Genomic DNA, 21448 nt, shown 5'->3' with positions numbered 1-21448 from the left:
CGCACTAAGCCCGCGCTCAGCCAGGATTGGATGCGGGAAAGTCCCGCCCTCCTGTTGCTCAGCACTGGCTGCCTCTCCCAGCTGTCTGTCACAGTGACTCCTGCTTCCTCCTCACACTCAGCGCTCCGGTTTATGAAAATTCTGAGCGTGGGGCCCCTCCAGCTCCCGGGGCCCCTTACACCAGTAAGGCTAGTAATGCCCTGATGGCGGCCCTGAATGTATGGACACAGTGACTGCACCAGCAGAATAGTGAGTGCAGCTCTGGAATATAATACAGGATGTAACTCAGGATCAGTAAGGTAATGTATATATATATGGTGACTGCACCAGCAGAATCGTGAGTGCAGCTCTGGGGTATTATAATACAGGATATAACTCAGGATCAGTAATGTAATGTATGTACACAATGACTGCACCAGCAGAATAGTGAGTGCAGCTCTGGAGTATAATACCGGATGTAACTCAGGATCAGTAATGTAATGTATGTACACAGTGACTGCACCAGCAGAATAGTGAGTGCAGCTCTGGGGTATAATACAGGATGGAACTCAGGATCAGTAATGTATGTACACAGTGACTGCACCAGCAGAATAGTGAGTGCAGCTCTGGAGTATAATACAGGATGTAACTCAGGATCAGTAATGTATGTACACAGTGACTGCACCAGCAGAATAGTGAGTGCAGCTCTGGGGTATAAGGGATGTAACTCAGGATCAGTAATGTAATGTATGTACACAGTGACTACACCAGCAGAATAGTGAGTGCTGCTCTGGAGTATAATACAGGAGGTAACTCAGGATCAGTAATGTAATGTATATACACAGTGACTGCACCAGCAGAATAGTGAGCACCGCTCTGGAGTATAATGCAGGATGTAACTCAGGATCAGTAATGTATGTACACAGTGACTGCACCAGCAGAATAGTGAGTGCCGCTCTGGAATATAACACAGGATGTAACTCAGGATCAGTAATGTAATGTATGTACACTGTGACTGCACCAGCAGAATAGTGAGCGCAGCTCTGGGGTATAATACAGGATATAACTCAGGATCAGTAATGTAATGTATGTACACAGTGACTGTACCAGCAGAATAGTGAGTGCAGCTCTGGAGTATAATACAGGATGTAACTAAGGATCAGTAATGTATGTGCACAGTGACTTCACCAGCAGAATAGTGAGTGCAGCTCTGGAGTATAATACAGGATGTAACTCAGGATCAGTAATGTAATGTATGTACACAGTGACTGCACCAGCAGAATAGTGAGTGCAGCTCTGGAGTATAATACAGGAGGTAACTCAGGATCAGTAATGTAATGTATGTACACAGTGACTGCACCAGCAGAATAGTGAGTGCAGCTCTGGGGTATAAGGGATGTAACTCAGGATCAGTAATGTAATGTATGTACACAGTGACTACACCAGCAGAATAGTGAGTGCAGCTCTGGGGTATAAGGGATGTAACTCAGGATCAGTAATGTAATGTATGTACACAGTGACTACACCAGCAGAATAGTGAGTGCTGCTCTGGAGTATAATACAGGAGGTAACTCAGGATCAGTAATGTAATGTATGTACACAGTGACTGCACCAGCAGAATAGTGAGCACCGCTCTGGAGTATAATACAGGATGTAACTCAGGATCAGTAATGTATGTACACAGTGACTGCACCAGCAGAATAGTGAGTGCTGCTCTGGAATATAACACAGGATGTAACTCATGATCAGTAATGTAATGTATGTACACAGTGACTGCACCAGCAGAATAGTGAGTGCAGCTCTGGAGTATAATACAGGATGTAACTCAGAATCAGTACAGGATCAGTAATGTAATGTATGTACAAAGTGACTGCACCAGCAGAATAGTGAGTGCCGCTCTGGAGTATAATACAGGATGTAACTCAGAATCAGTAATGTAATGTATGTACACAGTGACTGCACCAGCAGAATAGTGAGTGCCGCTCTGTAGTATAATACAGGATGTAACTCAGGATCAGTAATGTAATGTATGTACACAGTGACTGCACCAGCAGAATAGTGAGTGCAGCTCTGGAGTATAATACAGGATGTAACTCAGGATCAGTAATGTAATGTATGTACACAGTGACTGCACCAGCAGAATAGTGAGTGCAGCTCTGGAGTATAATACATGATGTAACTCAGGATCAGTAATGTATGTACACAGTGACTGCACCAGCAGAATAGTGAGTGCAGCTCTGGGGTATAATACAGGATATAACTCAGGGTCAGTAATGTAATGTATGTACACAGTGACTGCACCAGCAAAATAGTGAGTGCAGCTCTGGAGTATAATACATGATGTAACTCAGGATCAGTAATGTATGTACACAGTGACTGCACCAGCAGAATAGTGAGTGCAGCTCTGGGGTATAATACAGGATATAACTCAGGGTCAGTAATGTAATATATGTACACAGTGACTGCACCAGCAGAATAGTGAGTGCAGCTCTGGGGTATAATACAGGATGTAACACAGGATCAGTAATGTAATGTATGTACCGTAAATAGTGACTGTAGCTCTGTAGTACAGTGGCATGTAAAAGTTTGGGCAACCCTGGTCAAAATTACTGTTATTGGGACAAGTTAAGCATGTTGTAGGTAAAATGACCTCTAAAAGGGAGAATGTTAAAGATGACACATTTGTTGTATTTTGGCAAAAAATAAAATATAAATTTATATATATGTCACTTATTACATTTTAAAGATTACAGAACAGGCCAATGCAAAAGATCGGGCACCCATGGAGATCTATGTGCTCAGATAACTTTGATCAAGGTTTCAGCCCTTAATTAGCCTGTTAGGCTTATGGCTCGCTCACTATCATTGTTAGTAAAGGCCAGGTGATGCAAATTTCCCAGCTTTATAAAAACCCAACCTCCTATATCTTTGTGCCAAAATAACAGCAGCCATGTGTTCTTCTAAGCAGCTGTCTATCACTCTGAAAATGGTGGAGGCCACAAAACAGGAGAAGGCTATAAGATAGTAAAGTGTTTTCAAGTTGCCCTTTCCTCAGTTTGAAATGTAATTAAAAAATGACAGTTACCAGGAACAGTGGAGTTCTGGAAGACCAAGCAAAATTTCAGTAAGAGCTGCTTGTAGGATTGCTAGACAGGCAAATTAGAACCCTCGCTTGGCTGCAAAAGACCTTCAGAAAGATTCAGCAGACACTGGAGTTGTGGTACATTGTTCTACTGTTCAGAGGCACCTGCACAAATCTGGCCTTCATGGAAGAGCCATCAGAAGAAAACCTCCCCTGCATCCTCACCATACAATTCAGCATTTGCAGTATGTAAAAGAACATCTAAGCAAGCCTGATGGATTTTGGAAACAAGTCCTGTGGACCGATAAGGTTAAAATAAAACTCTTTGGCCGCAATGATAAAAGGTATGTGTGGAGAAAAATTGGCACAGAATTTCAGGAAAAGAACATCTCGCCAACCATTAAAGGGAATCTGTCACCCCATTTTATCCCTATCAGCTGCCGACACCAACATCAGTGGCTTATCTACAGCATTCTGTAATGCTGTAGATAATCCCCCCCCCGATGCAACCTGAAAGAAAAACAAGTTAGATTATACTCACCCGGGCGTCCGGGCCGGCGCCTCCCATCTACATATGATGACGTCCTGCTTCTTACTTCTCCCTCGGCTCCTGCGCAGGCGTACTTTCTCTACCCTGTTGAGAGCAAAGTACTGCAGTGCGCAGGCGCTGGACCTCTCTGACCTTTCCCGGTGCCTGCACACTGCAGTACTTTACTCTGCCCTCAACAGGGCAGAGAAAGTACACCTGTGCAGGAGCCGCAGCAAAAGAAGGAGGATGGCATCGTATGAAGATGGGAGGCGCCGGACCCGCGATACCCACGGCACCAGACCGCGCCCCCTGTTAGGCTATGTGCACACGGAGTTTTTTGCCTCTGCAGATTTTGTAGTGAAAATTGCAGATAAATCCGCAGGACTAAAGTCCTGCGGTTTATCTGCGGTTTTACGCCTCATAATGGATGAGGTGTGAAACTGCAGCGCTTCTGCACTAAAGAATTGACATGCTGCGGATTGTAATCCGCGGAAAAATACGCAGCATGTGCACAGTGTTTTTTTATTTCCATAGGAAGGTACTGTACAGCGCAGCAGAATCTGCTGCGGACCTGCAGCTGCAGAATCGCTGCGGATCTGCAGCAGAATCTGCACCGTGTGCACATACCCTTAAGTATAAGCTAACGTATTTTTCTTATCTTTCTGGTTACATCGGGGGCTTATCTACAGCATTACAGAATGATGTAGGTAAGCCCCTGATGGTGGTGCCGGCAGCTGATAGGGCTAAAATGGGGTGACAGATTCCCTTTAAGCATGGGAGTGGATCAGTCATACTTTGGGGTTTTGTTGCAGCCAATGGCACGTGGAACATTTCACGGGTAGAGGGAAGAATGGATTCAATCAAATTTCTACAAATTCTTGATGGCTCAGTGGTCAGCACTGCAGCCTTGTAGCGCTGGGGTCCTGGGTTCAAATCCCACCAAGGACAACATCTGCAAGGAGTTTGTATGGTTCTCCCTGTGTTTACGTGGGTTTCCTCTGGGTTCTCCGGTTTCCTCCCATATTCCAAATAATAATAATAAATTTTATTTCTATAGTGCCGACATATTCCGCAGCACTTTACATTTCAGAGGGGACTTGTACAGACAATAGACATTACAGCATAACAATAATCACATAGATCATAACAAATACCAAGAGGAATGAGGGCCCTGCTCGCAAGCTTACAGTCTATGAGGAAAAAGGGGAGACATGAAAGGTGGGTGGTAACAGTTGCCCTGATTGTATGGACCAGCCATAATGTTAAGTGTGTAACAGTACAGACACAGAGGGCTAATGGATGCATAAAGCATGTGGGAACATGATGCGGGGAACCTGGTTATGGTAAAACTTTTGGCTGTGCCACACAGGGATAGATTAGGTTAATGTGTTGAGGCGATAGGCCAGTCTGAATAAATGCGTTTTCAGGGCACGCTTAAAATTGTGGGGATTGGGGACTAATCGTATTGACCTGGGAAGTGCATTCCAAAGAATTGGCGCAGCACGTGTAAAGTCTTGGAGACGGGAGTGGGAGGTTCTGATTATTGAGGATGCTAACCTCAGGTCATCAGCAGAACGGAGGGCGCGGGTAGGGTGGAATACTGAAACAAGGGAGGAGATGTAGGGTGGTGCTGAGCCATGAAGAGATTTGTGGGTGAGGGTAATGTTTATACTGAATTCTGGAGTGGATGGGTAGCCAGTGTAATGACTGGCACAAGGTAGAGGCATCGGTGTAACGATTGGTGAGGAATATGATCCTGGCAGCAGCATTCAAGACAGATTGGAGAGGAGAGAGTTTGGTAAGAGTGAGACCGATTAGAAGAGAGTTACAATAGTCGAGACGAGAATGAATAAGAGAAACAGTAAGAGTTTTTGCGGAGTCAAAAGTTAGAAAAGGTCGAATTCTAGAAATGTTTTTGAGGTGCAGGTAACAAGAGCGAGCCAGTGATTGGATGTGGGGGGCAAAGGCAAAGACATACTGATAGGGATTCTAGATTGTGAGCCCCATCGGGGACAGTGATGATAATGTCTGTAAAGCGCTGCGGAATATGTTAGTGCTATATAAAAATAAAGATTATTATTATGCAAACATAACACCATCTGTAAAAAAGCTGAAGGTGAAAAGAGGAAGAGGATGGCTTCTACAAATGGATAATGATCCTAAACACACGTCACAGTCCACAATACATGACCTCTAAAACTGCAAACTGAAGGCTTTACAATGGTCCAAACTTTTAAATGCCACGTGCACCATAACCAATAGATTGCCGACACATGATTTTGTATTGGTCTCTGCCATTTTTGCTGCAGTTTCAGAAATATTGGCTGGACCCGTTGTGTAAAGTGCAGAATCTATCAGTACAGCTATGCTACAGTTTTTCCTGATATTTTTCAATAATTTCCAAACTGGATTTTTTGGTCCATTGATGTAAAGCCACTTTCATTCTTTCTGCTAAAGCCAATGCTTTTTTTTTTGGTTGCGCCATGACACGTCTCGTTTGGATGATTGTATCCACAGCCTCCAGCTGCACGCAGCGATAATCGCTTTTTGATGTTCTGAGAGTAATTGCTGCATGTAAACCAACTACATGTTATGTCTTTGCCTCGTCATTCAGGTCACAGGTCACAAACCTCTCTATTTGGGGCAAATTGTAAGCTAATGGTGCAAGCTGCTGTCGGATTTCCATGTGTTTGGTCTGGGATGTAAGAGCCAGCTGGCCGATATTCTATTATACAGGCATCAAGCAGTTAAATATCAACTGAATGGAGAGGAGAATTGTCATCACCACCTGGTGGGGGGCAGGGATCGCCAGGGCAGGTACTGAATAATTCAGTAGGTGGTAAAAGGAGGCCCACCACCTACAAGGCAGTGATATTTACTATGAAAATGGGTTTGAAATATGTCATAAGAAATTCTTAAAATTTTTGCCAAAAAAATGCAAAAAAAAAAAAAACATTGCTGAAAGAAAGGCAGAATTACAGAACTATAGGTAGAAATATTTTGACATCCTTCTATCAGCCAGAATGGAGATTCCTTGCAAGAAGAGCCTTCTGCCCTGGAGGACATAGAGCCGCTATATATACATGGGCACCATCTAGTAACGCTGATGGGACAACACCCAATTTCAGCCAGGGCACCCCCACACCTGTCTAGTTTTATGCTTTTTTTTTCTACACCCAATTCTTTATTCTATTTGCCCCTTTTTTCGAAGTCTATTTTATATGTGCGTGCTTACTTTTTTGCTTTCCGTTTTGTGGATGGAGTCTAGCGATTCCAGATATATTCACCATTGTTCGCGTATAGGTCCCGCGCTTGCGCAGTATGCTTTGCCCAACTACGGGCAAAGCCAAAAAGCATTAGTGCGCATGCGCCAGATTTACTATGCTCCGGAAGTATTTTGCTGTGTTCCGGGACATAGTTCACCGGCGCATGCGCACTAATGCTTTTCAGCTTTGCCTGCAGTTGGGCAAAGCATACTGCGCACGCGCGGGAGGCAATTTGAATGCGCACACGCAGGACCTGTACGCGCACAACGCTATTCACAGAACGGAATGCGTACAGCACGCCGATATGGGGTGGAGAGAGGGACCAGAACCAAACGCCCATCGGACTGGACCGAGGATATTACCATACCGCGCTGGGGCAATATAAACGGTTTTTATGGGGGATATGGGGGATTCATGGGGAGTCAGGGGGGTTCACAAGTAGTTGGGGAATGTATACCTCACACTCTATTAGATGATATTTTTAGTTGATAGGCCAAAAAACTAGTGACAGATTCCTTTAAAAAAAAAGTCACAAAATTTGATGCAACTCCACCCCAGATTCCCCCTTGGTGTATTTTCCAGTATGCCAAAATTTTGCCACAATATTTGCGACTTTCAGCACAAAAACAGTTCAAGTTAGGAAGAAAGACCATTTTTGACTTTGTGCCAAAATAATGGAACGTGGGCGCCATATTGATGAATTTGGTGCATAAAACGGACACTAATAGCGCAAGACAAAGGAAAAAGGTTTAAAAAATGCAAACGATGCCTTAGTTTTGTGCAGCTTGTAGTCTCCATTTTATTACAGAGCTCCTTTTTCTTTATGTGCACTCACATTTTTTCCCATTTATGACTCATCATTTGGTCCCCTTATAGCAGGGTTCCCCAACTCCAGTTCTTAAGGCGCACCAACAGATCAGGTTTTCAGGATTTCCTTTCTATTGCACAGGTGAAGCAATTATCACCTGGGCAATACTAAGGAAATCCTGAAAACATGACCTGTTGGTGGGCCTTTAGGACTGGAGTTGGGGAACCCTGCCTTACAGGAAACTGGTCACCAGGTTTTTGCCACCTAATTTGAGAGATGTAAAATGTAGGGGCAGAGACCCTAAGTATCACTTACAGGGCTCCTGGCTGCAGTTTTGATACAATCACAGTTTTATCAGCAGGATATTATCTCTAGAAGACTATCGAACCTGCTGCCAGGTAGCTGTCCCCTCCACTAATTGTCAGCTTTCTGCCTATGCACAGTGCATTAAGAAAGTTGTCAATCATTGGTGTGGGCGGAGTTATACAGAACACAGCATTCTGAAAACTGGTAGATCTGCAGCAGAGAAAACAGATTTTATCAAAAGTACAGCAAGCAGCCCAGCAAGTGACACAACGCTAGAATAGAAGTCTATGTTTCTGCCTGAAAATGCTCTCAGGTGGGGCAGTGAAAACCTGGTGACGCCTTTAAATCTGAGATGAAACCGTTCTGTGATGCATCTGCTGCAAGTGGCGATTATGGAAGCATAGTGATTAACAACCTTGGCTGTGGCAGAACTACAACTCCCAGCATGACCCAAAGTTAACAACCTTGGCTGTGGCAGAACTACAACTCCCAGCATGACCCAAAGTTAACAACCTTGGCTGTGGCAGAACTACAACTCCCAGCATGACCCAAAGTTGACAACCTTGGCTGTGGCAGAACTACAACTCCCAGCATGACCCAGAGTTTAGGCATGATAGGTGATGAAGTATTGCAATAGCCAGAGAGCTACAGGTTGGAAATGACTGCAACAGAGAATATGAAAACTACGTACAGCATAACCAAAAAGGAGAAGTAACGAGGACGTAACCTTGGGTACGAAACAAAAAAAAACAAATTTCGAATGAAGCTTTGGGAAACGGGAAATGACGACGATGCAGACTGCTGTAATATCTGCTGTGATGACGCGACGCTACGTATATAGAGACAGGAACCCTTAAATGGGTTTTCCAAGGAGTCTGAATAGCAGGACATAATGCATTATGTATCATGTATGGCTTCAAATCAGGTTCTTGCTTAGAGGGGTTGTCCACGTTTAGGGACTTTTTTTTCCTTAAAGGGGTTGTCCGGTCCAAATCAATAAGTCTGCAGTCACTGTGCGCTGCGAGTATTCATCGGTTTCTGATCCAGGACGGGAAGGTATGTATGACTTACAAATACTCCTGGCCATAGACTTATATTGAGCGAGGCCGTGCCCCGTCTTGTGATGCGACCATAAAGTGGTCGTGGTCAACTAGAGGGCGTGGTCCCACTCCATACAAGTGTATGGACGCAAGGCCATGCCCACTGGCCAGGAGTATGTATAACCCATATAAACCCACCGGTGCCGGGTCAGAAACTGGAGAATTACTGTAGCACACAGTGCCTGCACTGGGGGGATTCATAAGTCTCCAGTCACACAGAGTGACTGCAGACTCATCGATTTGGACTGAACAACCCCTTTAAATGCATGTAATCGGGGCTAAAAGTCATTCTAGCAATTCGATTTCATGAAAGGTTTTGCATGGTTTCTCCTCCACAGGCTCTGTGTTACACAGTCTATTGATGGCTATGGAGTGAGTTACAGGGAAACGGTCAGCGAGCTCAATCTGAAGGTCTGAGAAGGGAGTAGGTCATTCTTTTCTCTCACTTGTTCTGAGCTCCTCTCAGCTGATTCGTGACCACAGACCATTCAAAGTCGAATGTGCAGGAAAATAAGAGTCTGTAAAAGCCAAACAGTGCAACGTTTTTCATTTAAAGCATTGCACTGTTTATTAGTGGCTTCAGAATGAGTTAACTGAGAATCTGTCAGCCAGCCGGCTAATTACAGTCTGACAAGAGAGTTTAAGGGTGTGTGCACACGCTGCGGATCCGCTGCAGCTTTGACTGCAGCAGTTCTGCAGAAAGTGTACAGTGCCATGTAAGTCTATGGGAGTTACAATCCGCAGTGCACATGCTGCGGTTTTTTTCACTGCTGAAAAGCTGCAGTTTTAAATCCGCAGAAAGAAATGACATGTCAATTCTTTCTGCAGATTCCGCTGCGGCTTGCCACCTATTCCATTGCCCAGGTGTCAAACCGCAGGGGAAAACCGCAGGCCAATCCGCAGGTCAATTTACCTGCGGATCCGCATGGAAAAATCCGCTGGTGAATCCGCAGTGTGTGCATATAGCCTAAAACTGTGTTTTGTTTTTCGGAGCTCCTCTCCCAGCTTATGACCACAAACCACATCAAAAGTTGAATGGGAAGGAAACTTAATTGCAATTTTTTTTTTTTTTTTAGCCCCAAATGCATGAATTTAAGAAAAAAATAAATAAATAAATAGAATTAATTATATGAAAAAAAATAAGTAATAAAATAAAAGGGGGAGGAATGTAATAAGTTTGCAAAATAATTTAAAGACATAAATTAGAAAGCAGAATGATGAATAATAGATGGCGAGGACTTTGCCGCTTCATATCTTGGCCCCTGCAGCAGCTGCACATACCTGACATTTTCTTCAACTTAGTGTTGCTGAAAAAAGTGCAGCATTTGACATATGTGGGTCTATTACAAGCCCTCTGCAGCAAAGGTGACGGATCCCTGCAAAAGGTCCCCGATCTCTGGAAGAGTCGGGAATCGATGGCTCCCCTTCATGTGTTACGTGCCGGTGCGCTGCTATCACATTGGGTTCCCCCTCTACCGTCATGGCCCCCACCGCCACAGTCACAGCTGACAGCAAACAAAGGAAGTGGGTGTCTGCTGTGCTGGTGGGGCTGTGACACCCCGATATCTCACATCATGGCACCAGGGTGTGGCGACCTTATGATCATACATGCAGGGCAGGCTGCTGCTGCTCCTGGAGCCAATAGTAGCAGAGTTTTATTAAAGGGACAGTAGGCCCTTTAAAGTTCCAGACTTACGACAGTGTTATTAGGGTCGGTGCACACAGAGTTTTTCGAGGAGTCGTATGGAAGGAGGGGGTGCTAAGAAAAAATAAAGCGCTGAAAATCTCTTTAAAAAAATGCCTGACAGTCCTTACAGGGTCCCAGAGATGAATGATTGCTAGGGGCTGCAAAGCTCCAGGACGGGCGGCTGTGACCGAGGGGTGACGGGGCTTTGTCTCAGTGACAGTCTTCCATCAGGGTTGGCTTCACTTAAAGGGTTGTTCCTATCTGGGACGTGTTACATATTGATGGGAAGTCTCTGAGTCTCCCCCCCAGGGTGCTAGATGGGGCTGAGGCCCGGGCTCTGTGCGGCTGCTCGTGTACCCCCTCCGTATCTGTATGGACCTCGTACACTGGGCACAATCATGGGGGGCAGAAGGGCTAACCCCAAACTGCTTCCACAAAGATGAAGAAATAAGATTTCTCTAAGGGTCGGAGGCCGCCCCCTGATAACAGCCCATAGCATTATCCCCCTCCACCATCTGTACAGGGGGCACAATGCAGTCAGGGGGTAACGTCCTCCTGGAGTCACCAAACCCAGACTCCTCCATCAGACGCAGATAGAGAAGTGCGATCCATCACTGCACAGAACACGTCTCCTCCAGAGTCCAGTGGTGGCAGCTTTACACCACTCCATCCGACGCTCGGCATTGTGCTTGGTGATGTACGGCAGCATGCAGCTGCTCGGCCATGAAGCTCCCGGTGGGGGGCAGTGTCTGTGCTGATACCAGAGGAGGTCTGGACTCTGCAGTTATGGGGTCAGCGGTGTTTGTGCTGATGTTATACTGGGCTCTGCAGTTGTGCGGTAGTCAGGGTTATGGTGGTCTTCTCTCCCCTCCTGTCTTCTCTTCTCTTCACAAATTGATTGAGAGCTCTTTCATCCAACCCCAATTCTCAGCAATATATGGGTGGGGCCTATAGTGAGTGGAGGGCGGGGCGTGCGTCAGACAGGGGCGGTTCCTGCAATGTTGTGGGCGGGGCCTCGTCGTGTGTAGAAAACCCCCTGTAGTAGCCGGCGCCGGGCGCTTCCTCCGCGTCACTCACCGGGGAGCGGGCGGCTGCTGTGTCCGGAGTCATGTGCAATGTACAGCGGGCGGAGGGCGCCCCCAGGCCGGGCACCGGGGCCTGCAGGAGCCTGTTCGGGCCGGTGGATCACACAGAGCTGAGCCGGGAGCTGCACGCCCGCCTGCGGGAGGTGCAGGAGGAGAGCCGCCGCCGGTGGGACTTTGACTTCCAGAGAGGAGTTCCCCTGCCCAGCAGCCGCTTCACCTGGGAGGAGAGCGGGGAGGACACCGTGCCCCAGTTCTACAGGACGCCCCGAGCCAAACCCGACCGGACTGTCCCCTCCCCGAGCCCCGGCGCCCCGACTACCCCGGACAGCACCCCACCTGCACACAGCGCCCCCAAGAGGACCCAGCCTGCCCAGATCACAGGTGGGACAGCCGGCCGCATGCTGGGGGCTGTAGCGCTCCCTTGATATGGGGGGGGGGGGGCTGTAGCGCTCCCTTGATATAGTGGGGGGGGCTGTAGCGCTCCCTTGATATAGTGGGGGGGGGGGGGGCTGTAGCGCTCCCTTGATATAGTGGGGGGGGGGGGGGCTGTAGCGCTCCCTTGATATAGTGGGGGGGGGGGGGGGCTGTAGCGCTCCCTTGATATAGTGGGGGGGGGGGGGGCTGTAGCGCTCCCTTGATATAGTGTGGGGGGGGGCTGTAGCGCTCCCTTGATATAGTGGGGGGGGGGCTGTAGCGCTCCCCTGATATAGTGGGGGGGGGGGCTGTAGCGCTCCCTTGATATAGTGGGGGGGGGGGGGGCTGTAGCGCTCCCTTGATATAGTGGGGGGGGGGGGCTGTAGTGTTTTGCTGTCTTGTGTAGAGGATGTTGTGCATGATTTCATGTTGGGGGTTGTAGTGCTTTGTTCTGTTTACCTGGTACGTCTGCTCTTACAGACCCCTCTGTATACTCTGTGGCTGCAGATGATGGATCTTGTTGTTTTCTATCTCTGGTTGCTTTGATAGAAAATAACCTGACTGCTAAAACCTTGTCTCCTTCATACCTTCTACTTCTATTATCTTCTGATATGGAATCAGTCCTCTACTCATGGATCATATGTCCTTGTGTCACTCTGTCTGGACTTTTCCTCTTTTAGTTATATTGTATCCACATCATTACTACATAGTAGTTGGATATTTCCTCCAAAAATAAACTTTCACTTAATACATATATTTAACCCATGACCTCCCTCCTCCGCTCTGTCCGTGGTTGCAGTCTGTTCTGATCATTGTTACGTTTCTGGCCATATAAATCGCCCCCTCTAGGGTGTCCTAGTCTCCTATCTTTATCCTTATCCTCCCCCTCTTCTGCTCACATTGTATCCTGATTGTTATAGTAGTTACATGTCTCCCCGTATACCCCCCAGTTACTATAACTGAAGCATTTCTTCTCATACTAATATACCCCTGTGACACAGACTATGGTAAGCATGATACATTGTATCTCCCCTTATTAACCTTATTTCTCCAAAACTACTCTTACGCCCCATTGTTATATATTATCCTGATTCCTGTAGTGGCTGCCTTTCTCCTGAAATATCCCCCATCCCCAATTGTTACTTAGATCCTGACGTTCTCTTCTGATTACGTTGTATCCTCCTGATTACTGTACATTTCTCCCTATATTACTTATTCCCCATTGTTACATTTTACCCTGATTACTGTAAAGGTTTCCTTTCTTTCAAAATTTCCCCAGTTCCCCCAATGTTGCATTGTATCCTGACTTTCCCTCTGTTCTGGTTACATTGTATCCTGATTGGCTGTCAGTTCATTGTTTCTCATTGTCCCTTCTTTTGTTACAATCCCCCCCCCCCCCCTGTCTCCATTATTTTGCTACATTACTGCTGTCACCACATTCATCCTGGATTGCTCCACTGATTTGTTGCACTAGCTTCACTGTGGTTGTGGTTCCACCGATTAGTCACTGATTTGCTGCATTGCTGTCATGTCCAGAATTTTCATATTTTGCCTGGTTACCCGGATTGCACTTTCTGGTTGCCTGTTGCATCACCTGCTCCCTGAAGCCCGGCCCTCCTTAACTCTTTTGCACTTGTAATTTTAGATCTCAGCTTTTTTATTTTTTTTATTTCCTAATTCCCCTCCCCGATAGGGCCAAATAAATGTTATATTCAATATGTGATATCGTATAGCTCATACCTATGCACCCCTTATGTTTTTGGTGGGGGGGGGGTGTCACCGCCGCTTCGTGCAGTGCTATGTACCCTCTGGCTTTAGTATTGAGATCCTAAGCTTGTCCTTTTGGCTCGGGCCAGCCTGCACCCCCTCCTTTTCCCTCCGTAACCCCCTCTCCCTCCTTTCTCCCCCCCTCCTCTTCCTCCTCCTGGCTGCCTTTCCACTAGTACAATAGAAGTGCAAGCACAGCAATTTGTGCTGCTGATCTCAGCTGAGCATGAAGCATTTCAATGTTGTGGGGATCTGCAGTCAGGGGCTGAGGAAGATTTAGTGGATCCGCATCTAGAAATAAAATTGCATTTAATTATCTCCTTCCTGCTGGGAAAATAAAAAATGGCAACATCTGCGCAAACAGGTGAAGAAGCCCTGCAGTTTGGGCTTGTTAGTCTTGTTTGGCCTCTAACTACTTGTTTATTTATTTTTCATAGTTGATACATTGTATTCCACCTTTATGGTTTTCATCCTGCTGGTTCTGTAATAGGGTGGAGACCATTGCTTAAAACTATGCAATATCCTGCTAAATTACCTTTACTCGGCCAGAAGAACCGATCTGCTCTTGGTTGCACATATACCATAATTGCTTGAAATATTGGCTAGTGGCTGCTAGCCTTTTTGTGCTTTCATATTACTTGGCTACAGAGGCAGTGAAGTTGGCTACCAGCCAGTATTCCCTGGACCATTGCTGCACACCTGCAGAGAAAACCTGCTTGGTCAGCTCAATGCTGGCAGCTGCATTATAGAAGTGTTGAGAATCCCCTTTAATTGTAGGTTGTTCACTTTCACCAATGTTCTATGTACATCGGCTGAGCTGGGACAACTTTTCATTTGTTAAGGGGATGGATTTCAGCTGGGAAGGCACACTTTAAGAACTTGTTCACATGCTGGAGTCTGTCATATGGGCGGGGGGGCATGTAGCGTTCTACAGTACAAAAAGTGAATGAGGTTTCTGAAACGTCACGCACATGCTGCATGCTTTATTTATTTTTACTTTTAGTGTTTAATTTATTCTTTTCCCTTTTCTAGACTTTTTCCCAGTGCGAAAAAAGACAAAAGTTGTTGTAACGCTTTGTGACAAGCTGCACCCAGCTTCTCCGATCCCCACAGAGCACACGCCGCGCAAGATGATCCGATGATCAAAAGGTAAGGACTGTGAAATGCTGTGTTTCCACCATGCTATTACCTTGTGTGGGGCAGAACCTTAAACCTTCCCTTTTCAGTATTGCAGTACCCCATGGTGATGTCTCATTTTTAGACCCTCCCCCCACTAGATAAATATGCAATGTAGATAACAGACTGCATCCACTCCCTTCAGCCTTGCGCTGCCCAGATACCCATCTTGCCAGTCACAGGTTCCCTTTGTGGACTCCCCACCCCAGATTAGGATCTGTCCAGATTGTTGCATGATGGGCAATGTTCTGATCCGATAACATTCATATGATTTCAGCTGGTAACATGTCTATGGACAGACGTGGGACAGGCCCCCCCCCCCCCCCCCCCCTCCCCAAATCCCTCATCCTCCGTGCAGACCGGGCCTTGTACACTGTGTTCTCTTGAAGATCTGGGGTCGTTTGAGGCTAGAGACGAGAGCGCCTTGTCCTTGAATGACCTCTTACAGTGCAGGTTGGTGCCACAGCTTTGGGCATCTCTGGCTAGAACTTTGGCCTTTGCTTTATTAAGCAGTAACACTTTCTGTTATGCCCTTTCATGACCCCTGGGCCTTTTTTAATTCAGCTTTTCCAAAGTCCTGAATGGAAATGATTTTCCATTCAGGACTTTGGAAAAGCTGAATTAAAATTCATCTAATTCTGCAGTCGTATTAGGGTGAGGGTGCATCGTTGGATAACTTCACAATACCTGTGGTCTATGTAGAGGGTATGGAAGATGTTATAGGGAGGCCTTGGGCATAGAATACTGCTCTTGTATCGGACCTCCATGTATAAAGCACTTTCATTCACCCTTGGAAACCTGTCCAATAATTATTTACTGCCAGTGACTACAGTCCCGATTGGTGGTCCTGTGCCCCCCTCCATTTTACTTTTGTTTCATTTGTATTGCCCTTTACTGTGATTCGGGCAGCATTCGCAGAGCAAATAAATCTCCTCCAGAGATGAGTGATCCCCCTGGACTTGCTGCTGTCTAAGCTTTTACATTCCATCTGTTAATGGGGGGGATTATGTCTCGGATGGAGATATCGTAATTATGCCGCCTTCATATGGACGAGGTTGGTCCTGGTCCAGATTTGCTTAATGATTAGAAGATAAGAAGCAGAGGAGGAGTCACTGCAAATGATGTATTCAGATGTAGCAGTGTGGAGTTTGTCACCTTGATGCAACTCCTCATTAATGTATCATCCGTCGTCTCAAAGAAACAAGTATATCTATTTCAATATGCTAAATGGAGCGGGTTATATTAATGGTGAGAAAAGCATTAAATGGCTTGTTCAGCACTGCTACATCTACAGAAAAGAAGAGGATTCATTAATTTTGCAAATGTCGAGATCATACAAAACTATAGATCATTATAAATAATTGCATGTCCTTAAACGAAGATGAGGGCATTGCTTATTAGCAATTGCAGAATCTATTTTCCCTTCTCCCATGATGGCACCACCTGAGAGGGTATCCGTTCCTTCTCCCATGATGGCACCACCTGAGAGGGTATCCGTTCCTTCTCCCATGATGGCACCACCTGAGAGGGTATCCGTTCCTTCTCCCATGATGGCACCACCTGAGAGGGTATCCGTTCCTTCTCCCATGATGGCACCACCTGAGAGGGTATCCGTTCCTTCTCCCATGATGGCACCACCTGAGAGGGTATCCGTTCCTTCTCCCATGATGGCACCACCTGAGAGGGTATCCGTTCCTTCTCCCATGATGGCACCACCTGAGAGAGGGTATCCGCCCATCAAAGACAGGAAAACTACTGAATAAAGGCCGTACCTCTCCTCCCGCATCACTTTGGTTTCCTGTTCTTGTGGGAACCTGAAAGGGTGTGTGCACACGCTGCAGTTTGGGGTGCGGATTTGGCCGTGCGGATTTTGTAAAATCCGCAGGTCAAAAGACCTGCGGTTTTACCTGCGGACTGCTCAGCGGTTTTGCCCTGCGGTTTATCATCTCCACAATGGAGGAGATGGCAAACCGCAGCGGAATCCGCCAAAAGAATTGACATGTCAATTCTTTCTGCGGTTTAGAAACTGCGCGGAAAAATCCGCACCGTCTGCACTGCGGAACCGCAGCAGAATCCGCAGCGTGTGCACACACCCAAAGAAAGCGGTACTTGACTTACCCAGGAGGGTGTCCAGGACGGGCAGTCTATGTAGTAACAGACAAGCACTCATCTATCCTGGGATACAATGGAAACTATTGGGCAATTACTAGGAGCAATTGTGATATTCGGCAATTGCTAGTTATGTGCGTATGCAGTTGTGCGCTGATATTCTGCAGTAACGTGCTCTCGTGTCATCCATTGCATTACCAGCTCGGTAAGCGCTAATTTTACTGAATGTGACAAGCAAGTCACAAAATCTCCAACCTTGTTGGCTTTTTTTTTTTTTCTTTTTGTGACTTGTTGCAGTCGCAGTACCCCCGGAGCCGCAGTGCAATCTCATTCACTTGTACTGAGCTGCATTGTAGTAGAGGGACCACGTGAACAATCTCCGCGGAGCAGGTGACGTGGCTATGGTTACCCGTGTAGCCGTAGACATGGTTTTCTTGTCCTGCACAACCCGTTTAACACCTCATCCGCCTATGCTGGCACAATTCGCCCCACCCGGATTACGGGTGTGACAGCTCTGCAGAGATTACTGCTCGGGCACGTATCCTCAGATTTTCCATGGCAGATGAGCTCGTTCGATGCCTCTGTGATCTCATCTTTCCAGCTCTGATCAGTAATTTCCTTGTCTTGATTTACGCAGATTTGCACTTATGGAGTTGCCTGAAACCTCAGCACAAGCGATGAGACGAGGACAGCCGAGAACTTCCACTACTGAGCCGGGAAATTAAGGACTGAAAACAGCAAAAAAGGACTTGATGAGCAGGCGCTTCTGCAGTCGTGGCTTATAATGTTAATTGAACTGTTTTTCGTAGATTTTTTTTTTTTTTTTTTAAATTTTATTGAAAGTGGTGTTTCACTGCTCACTGCCAGTTTTACTGTTCACGACAAATATCCAGAAAAAATAGTCATTAGGACCATTGTGTTTTTTTGTGTTACAGCATGTTATGGCCCTGAAGCATAGCAGGGTCTATGGTTCATTTTCATTCATTGCTCTGCAGAATACCTCCTGCTTGTTCAGTCACTGTAGAGGCCTCACCACGTCCCTCTGGCTACCTCTAAAGCTTGTCCTGGTGACTTTCAGTCTAGACAACGTCCTCTAGGGCTCATTCCCACCTGCGATTAAATCGGATGAATGCAATCAGATTAAAAAATAACTTTGCATTCATACCAACTTAATCCTGTTCTCAATTACATTTTTTATCGGATTGCAATTAGACAGGAAAATTGCGATTACATGGTGAATTAGGATTGCATGTAACCATATAAGTCTATGGCTGCATGTGAAAGATCGCATATCACCCGAGTGCAGTGCGATTCCCACAGACTACGGCAGCAGAGGAGATGGAGAAATTAATTTCTCCATCTCCTCCGCCACTGTGCTGCAATCCTCCCCTGCAAGCAGTCGGTTCACCCTCGCAGCAGAGTAGGAGCTGAGTGTCACTGGGCAGATCATGTCGGATGTGACTCACTAGTGGGACCCCGGTCTTGGGGTAATGTTCACACTAAGTCTTCTTGCTGAGTTTTGGGAACAGAAACTTCATGTTTTTGATGTTTTCGTTCTAAACCTTCTGCTAAACTATTGTATGAACACATCCTTACACCGAGGGCTACAGCTATGTTAAATGGCCAAATCTTATTGACTCGCTAAGCTCAGCCAAAATGTCTACAAGCTTACTGACTGTTTCCACTAGCAATGAGCAGAATTGGTCACAAGTCGGTCTATGTCCTCTTATAAAAAAAAAAAGGTTTTTTTTTTATATTTTTTTTTTTTTTCTCCATCTGTGATTCGGTTTTAATTAGTTTGCTTTTTTTTTTTTTTTTTAGCCATTGTTACTATCCCTGTAACAACTTCAGATCTGCATTTTTAAAGTTGTTGTCCAGTGTTTGGGATGAAAGTCGGCAGTCGCTCTGTGACTGCAAAGTTCTGGATCCTGATGGCGTGCGATGCGCACTCTGCCGGTGCTAGTGGGTGGTCTTGTGATCGCATGTATGCAGGTTGCAAACTTCCAATCACATGCCAATTAAATGTACTCGTCTTCTGCGCGTCTATTGAACGAGCACATGAATGCCCCCCTGTATTGGTGATACCAGAGAATCATAACCGCATGTGCTGTATGTCCACAGTGACTCCACCAGCAGAATAGTGAGTGCAGCTCTGAAGTATAATGCAGTAATACATAGTGATGGTCAGGCGCGATCCTCTACTTTAACTTTTAATCTGTGCTCTGCTTGGAAGAGTGTTTACTCAGTGCGCTGCAGATGTGCTATGTGCAAGTGCACTGTTATGTTACTGTATTTCTTTTCATATTTTTTTTTTTTTTTTGTTTGAAAAGTTTACTAACTTATATTAACTATTTATATCCATCTGAATGAGCCAGATGTAGTTCTCCGGTATGGGGAAAGGCACTATATTCACTTGTTTGCAAAGTTTGACTTTATTTTGTGAGAACATTGAATTCAATTCTCTTGTATCTATAAAACTGTTGTGCATTTATTTATAATTGGCTTCAATGAAACTTGTTTAGAATTGTTTCAAATTGGTGTTGTTTTTTCTTTTTTTTTTTTTTTTTTTTTGGGTGTACAATGACTTTCAGCAACCAGTAGGGGTCTCCTGGTTTTCAAGGAGTAACAATTCTAAGTTTTGTGTAGTTCTTTCTGTGCACCAGATGCAGCAAGGGGTTGGGAATGTCCTGTCTAAACCACAAACCTGACCGGCCAGAGGATAACTTCTAAACATTTCAATAATTCATGTCATAAAAAGGAGCCACAAAGACGGGACTTCTTCCGTTCAATGTGCCCAGAGCAGCCACCTAGCCTGACTTACTGGTGTGTACACAGATGCTCCCCCATTGGGCGCATTCAGACGTCATTGTGGTCTGTAATGCACGGACTGGCCGCTTCTTAGAAATATATGAAGCTGTCATACTCTATTAGACCTGTGACCAGGCTGTGCATTACGGTCCAATCCCAGACCGATTTACACTGACCTCTGAATGCGCCCTCTCTGAGACCATCAGTAGTGTAATCCGGCCTGTCTTGACTCCAGCCGTCTTCTGCACTCTAATGATCAAATTGGATGTCTCAAATGTAAAGGGTTTTTCCCCATCTAGTAAAATGTGTAATGTATCGCTTGGATCTTCCATAGCTGTATAATCAGTTGCTGACAGAATTTTGGGATCTCCATCAACCTGAAAAAATGGGGGATGCTGCTCTAACCCTTTCTGCAGCCACTTCTTACAGGTGAAAAAAATTCAGACCAGTCCCACACCTCGGTGCTGCGATCTCAGACCGGGTGAACTGCAGTTATGACTGGTTGAGGAGCCCTTAATGGGTGACTACAAGGAAATCTTGGTAGTGAGTGGACAGCCATGCTGCTGTCTGCAACACCTCCTGTCACTAGCTGTACTGTGGTCATACACATCGTACACTGCTCCTCCTGTCACTAGCTGTACTGTGGTCATACATATGTTACACTGCTCCTCCTGTCACTAGCTGTACTGTGGTCATACATATGTTACACTGCTCCTCCTGTCACTAGCTGTACTGTGGTCATACACATCTTACACTGCTCCTCCTGTCACTAGCTGTACTGTGGTCATACACATCTTACACTGCTCCTCCTGTCACTAGCTGTACTGTGGTCATACACATCTTACACTGCTCCTCCTGTCACTAGCTGTACTGTGGTCATACATATGTTACACTGCTCCTCCTGTCACTAGCTGTACTGTGGTCATATATATGTTGCACTGCTCCTCCTGTCACTAGCTGTACTGTGGTCATACATGTGTTACACTGCTCCTCCTGTCACTAGCTGTACTGTGGTCATACATATGTTACACTGCTCCTCCTGTCACTAGCTGTACTGTGGTCATACACATCTTACACTGCTCCTCCTGTCACTAGCTGTACTGTGGTCATACACATCTTACACTGCTCCTCCTGTCACTAGCTGTACTGTGGTCATACACATCTTACACTGCTCCTCCTGTCACTAGCTGTACTGTGGTCATACACATCTTACACTGCTCCTCCTGTCACTAGCTGTACTGTGGTCATACACATCTTACACTGCTCCTCCTGTCACTAGCTGTACTGTGGTCATACACATCTTACACTGCTCCTCCTGTCACTAGCTGTACT

The 21448-nt window shown here is 45.9% G+C and overlaps 1 protein-coding gene across 1 annotated transcript; it reads left to right on the top strand.

The window, feature by feature from the left end:
• Nucleotides 1–11774: 11774 nt before the first annotated feature.
• Nucleotides 11775–19842, top strand: CDKN1C (cyclin dependent kinase inhibitor 1C). Its single transcript, XM_073578545.1, has 3 exons — nt 11775–12223; nt 15056–15172; nt 17946–19842. Exons 1-2 carry the CDS (start codon nt 11866–11868, stop codon nt 15163–15165), a joined length of 468 nt encoding a protein of 155 aa, XP_073434646.1. The 5' UTR covers nt 11775–11865; the 3' UTR covers nt 15166–15172; nt 17946–19842.
• Nucleotides 19843–21448: the final 1606 nt, after the last annotated feature.

The sequence above is a fragment of the Dendrobates tinctorius genome, unplaced genomic scaffold (genome assembly GCF_039654945.1).
Source record: "Dendrobates tinctorius isolate UK_male_01 unplaced genomic scaffold, ASM3965494v1 ptg000059l, whole genome shotgun sequence".
NCBI lineage: Eukaryota > Metazoa > Chordata > Amphibia > Anura > Dendrobatidae > Dendrobates > Dendrobates tinctorius.
Note: the sequence above shows the minus strand (reverse complement) of the source record. Positions and strands in the feature narration are given on the sequence as shown.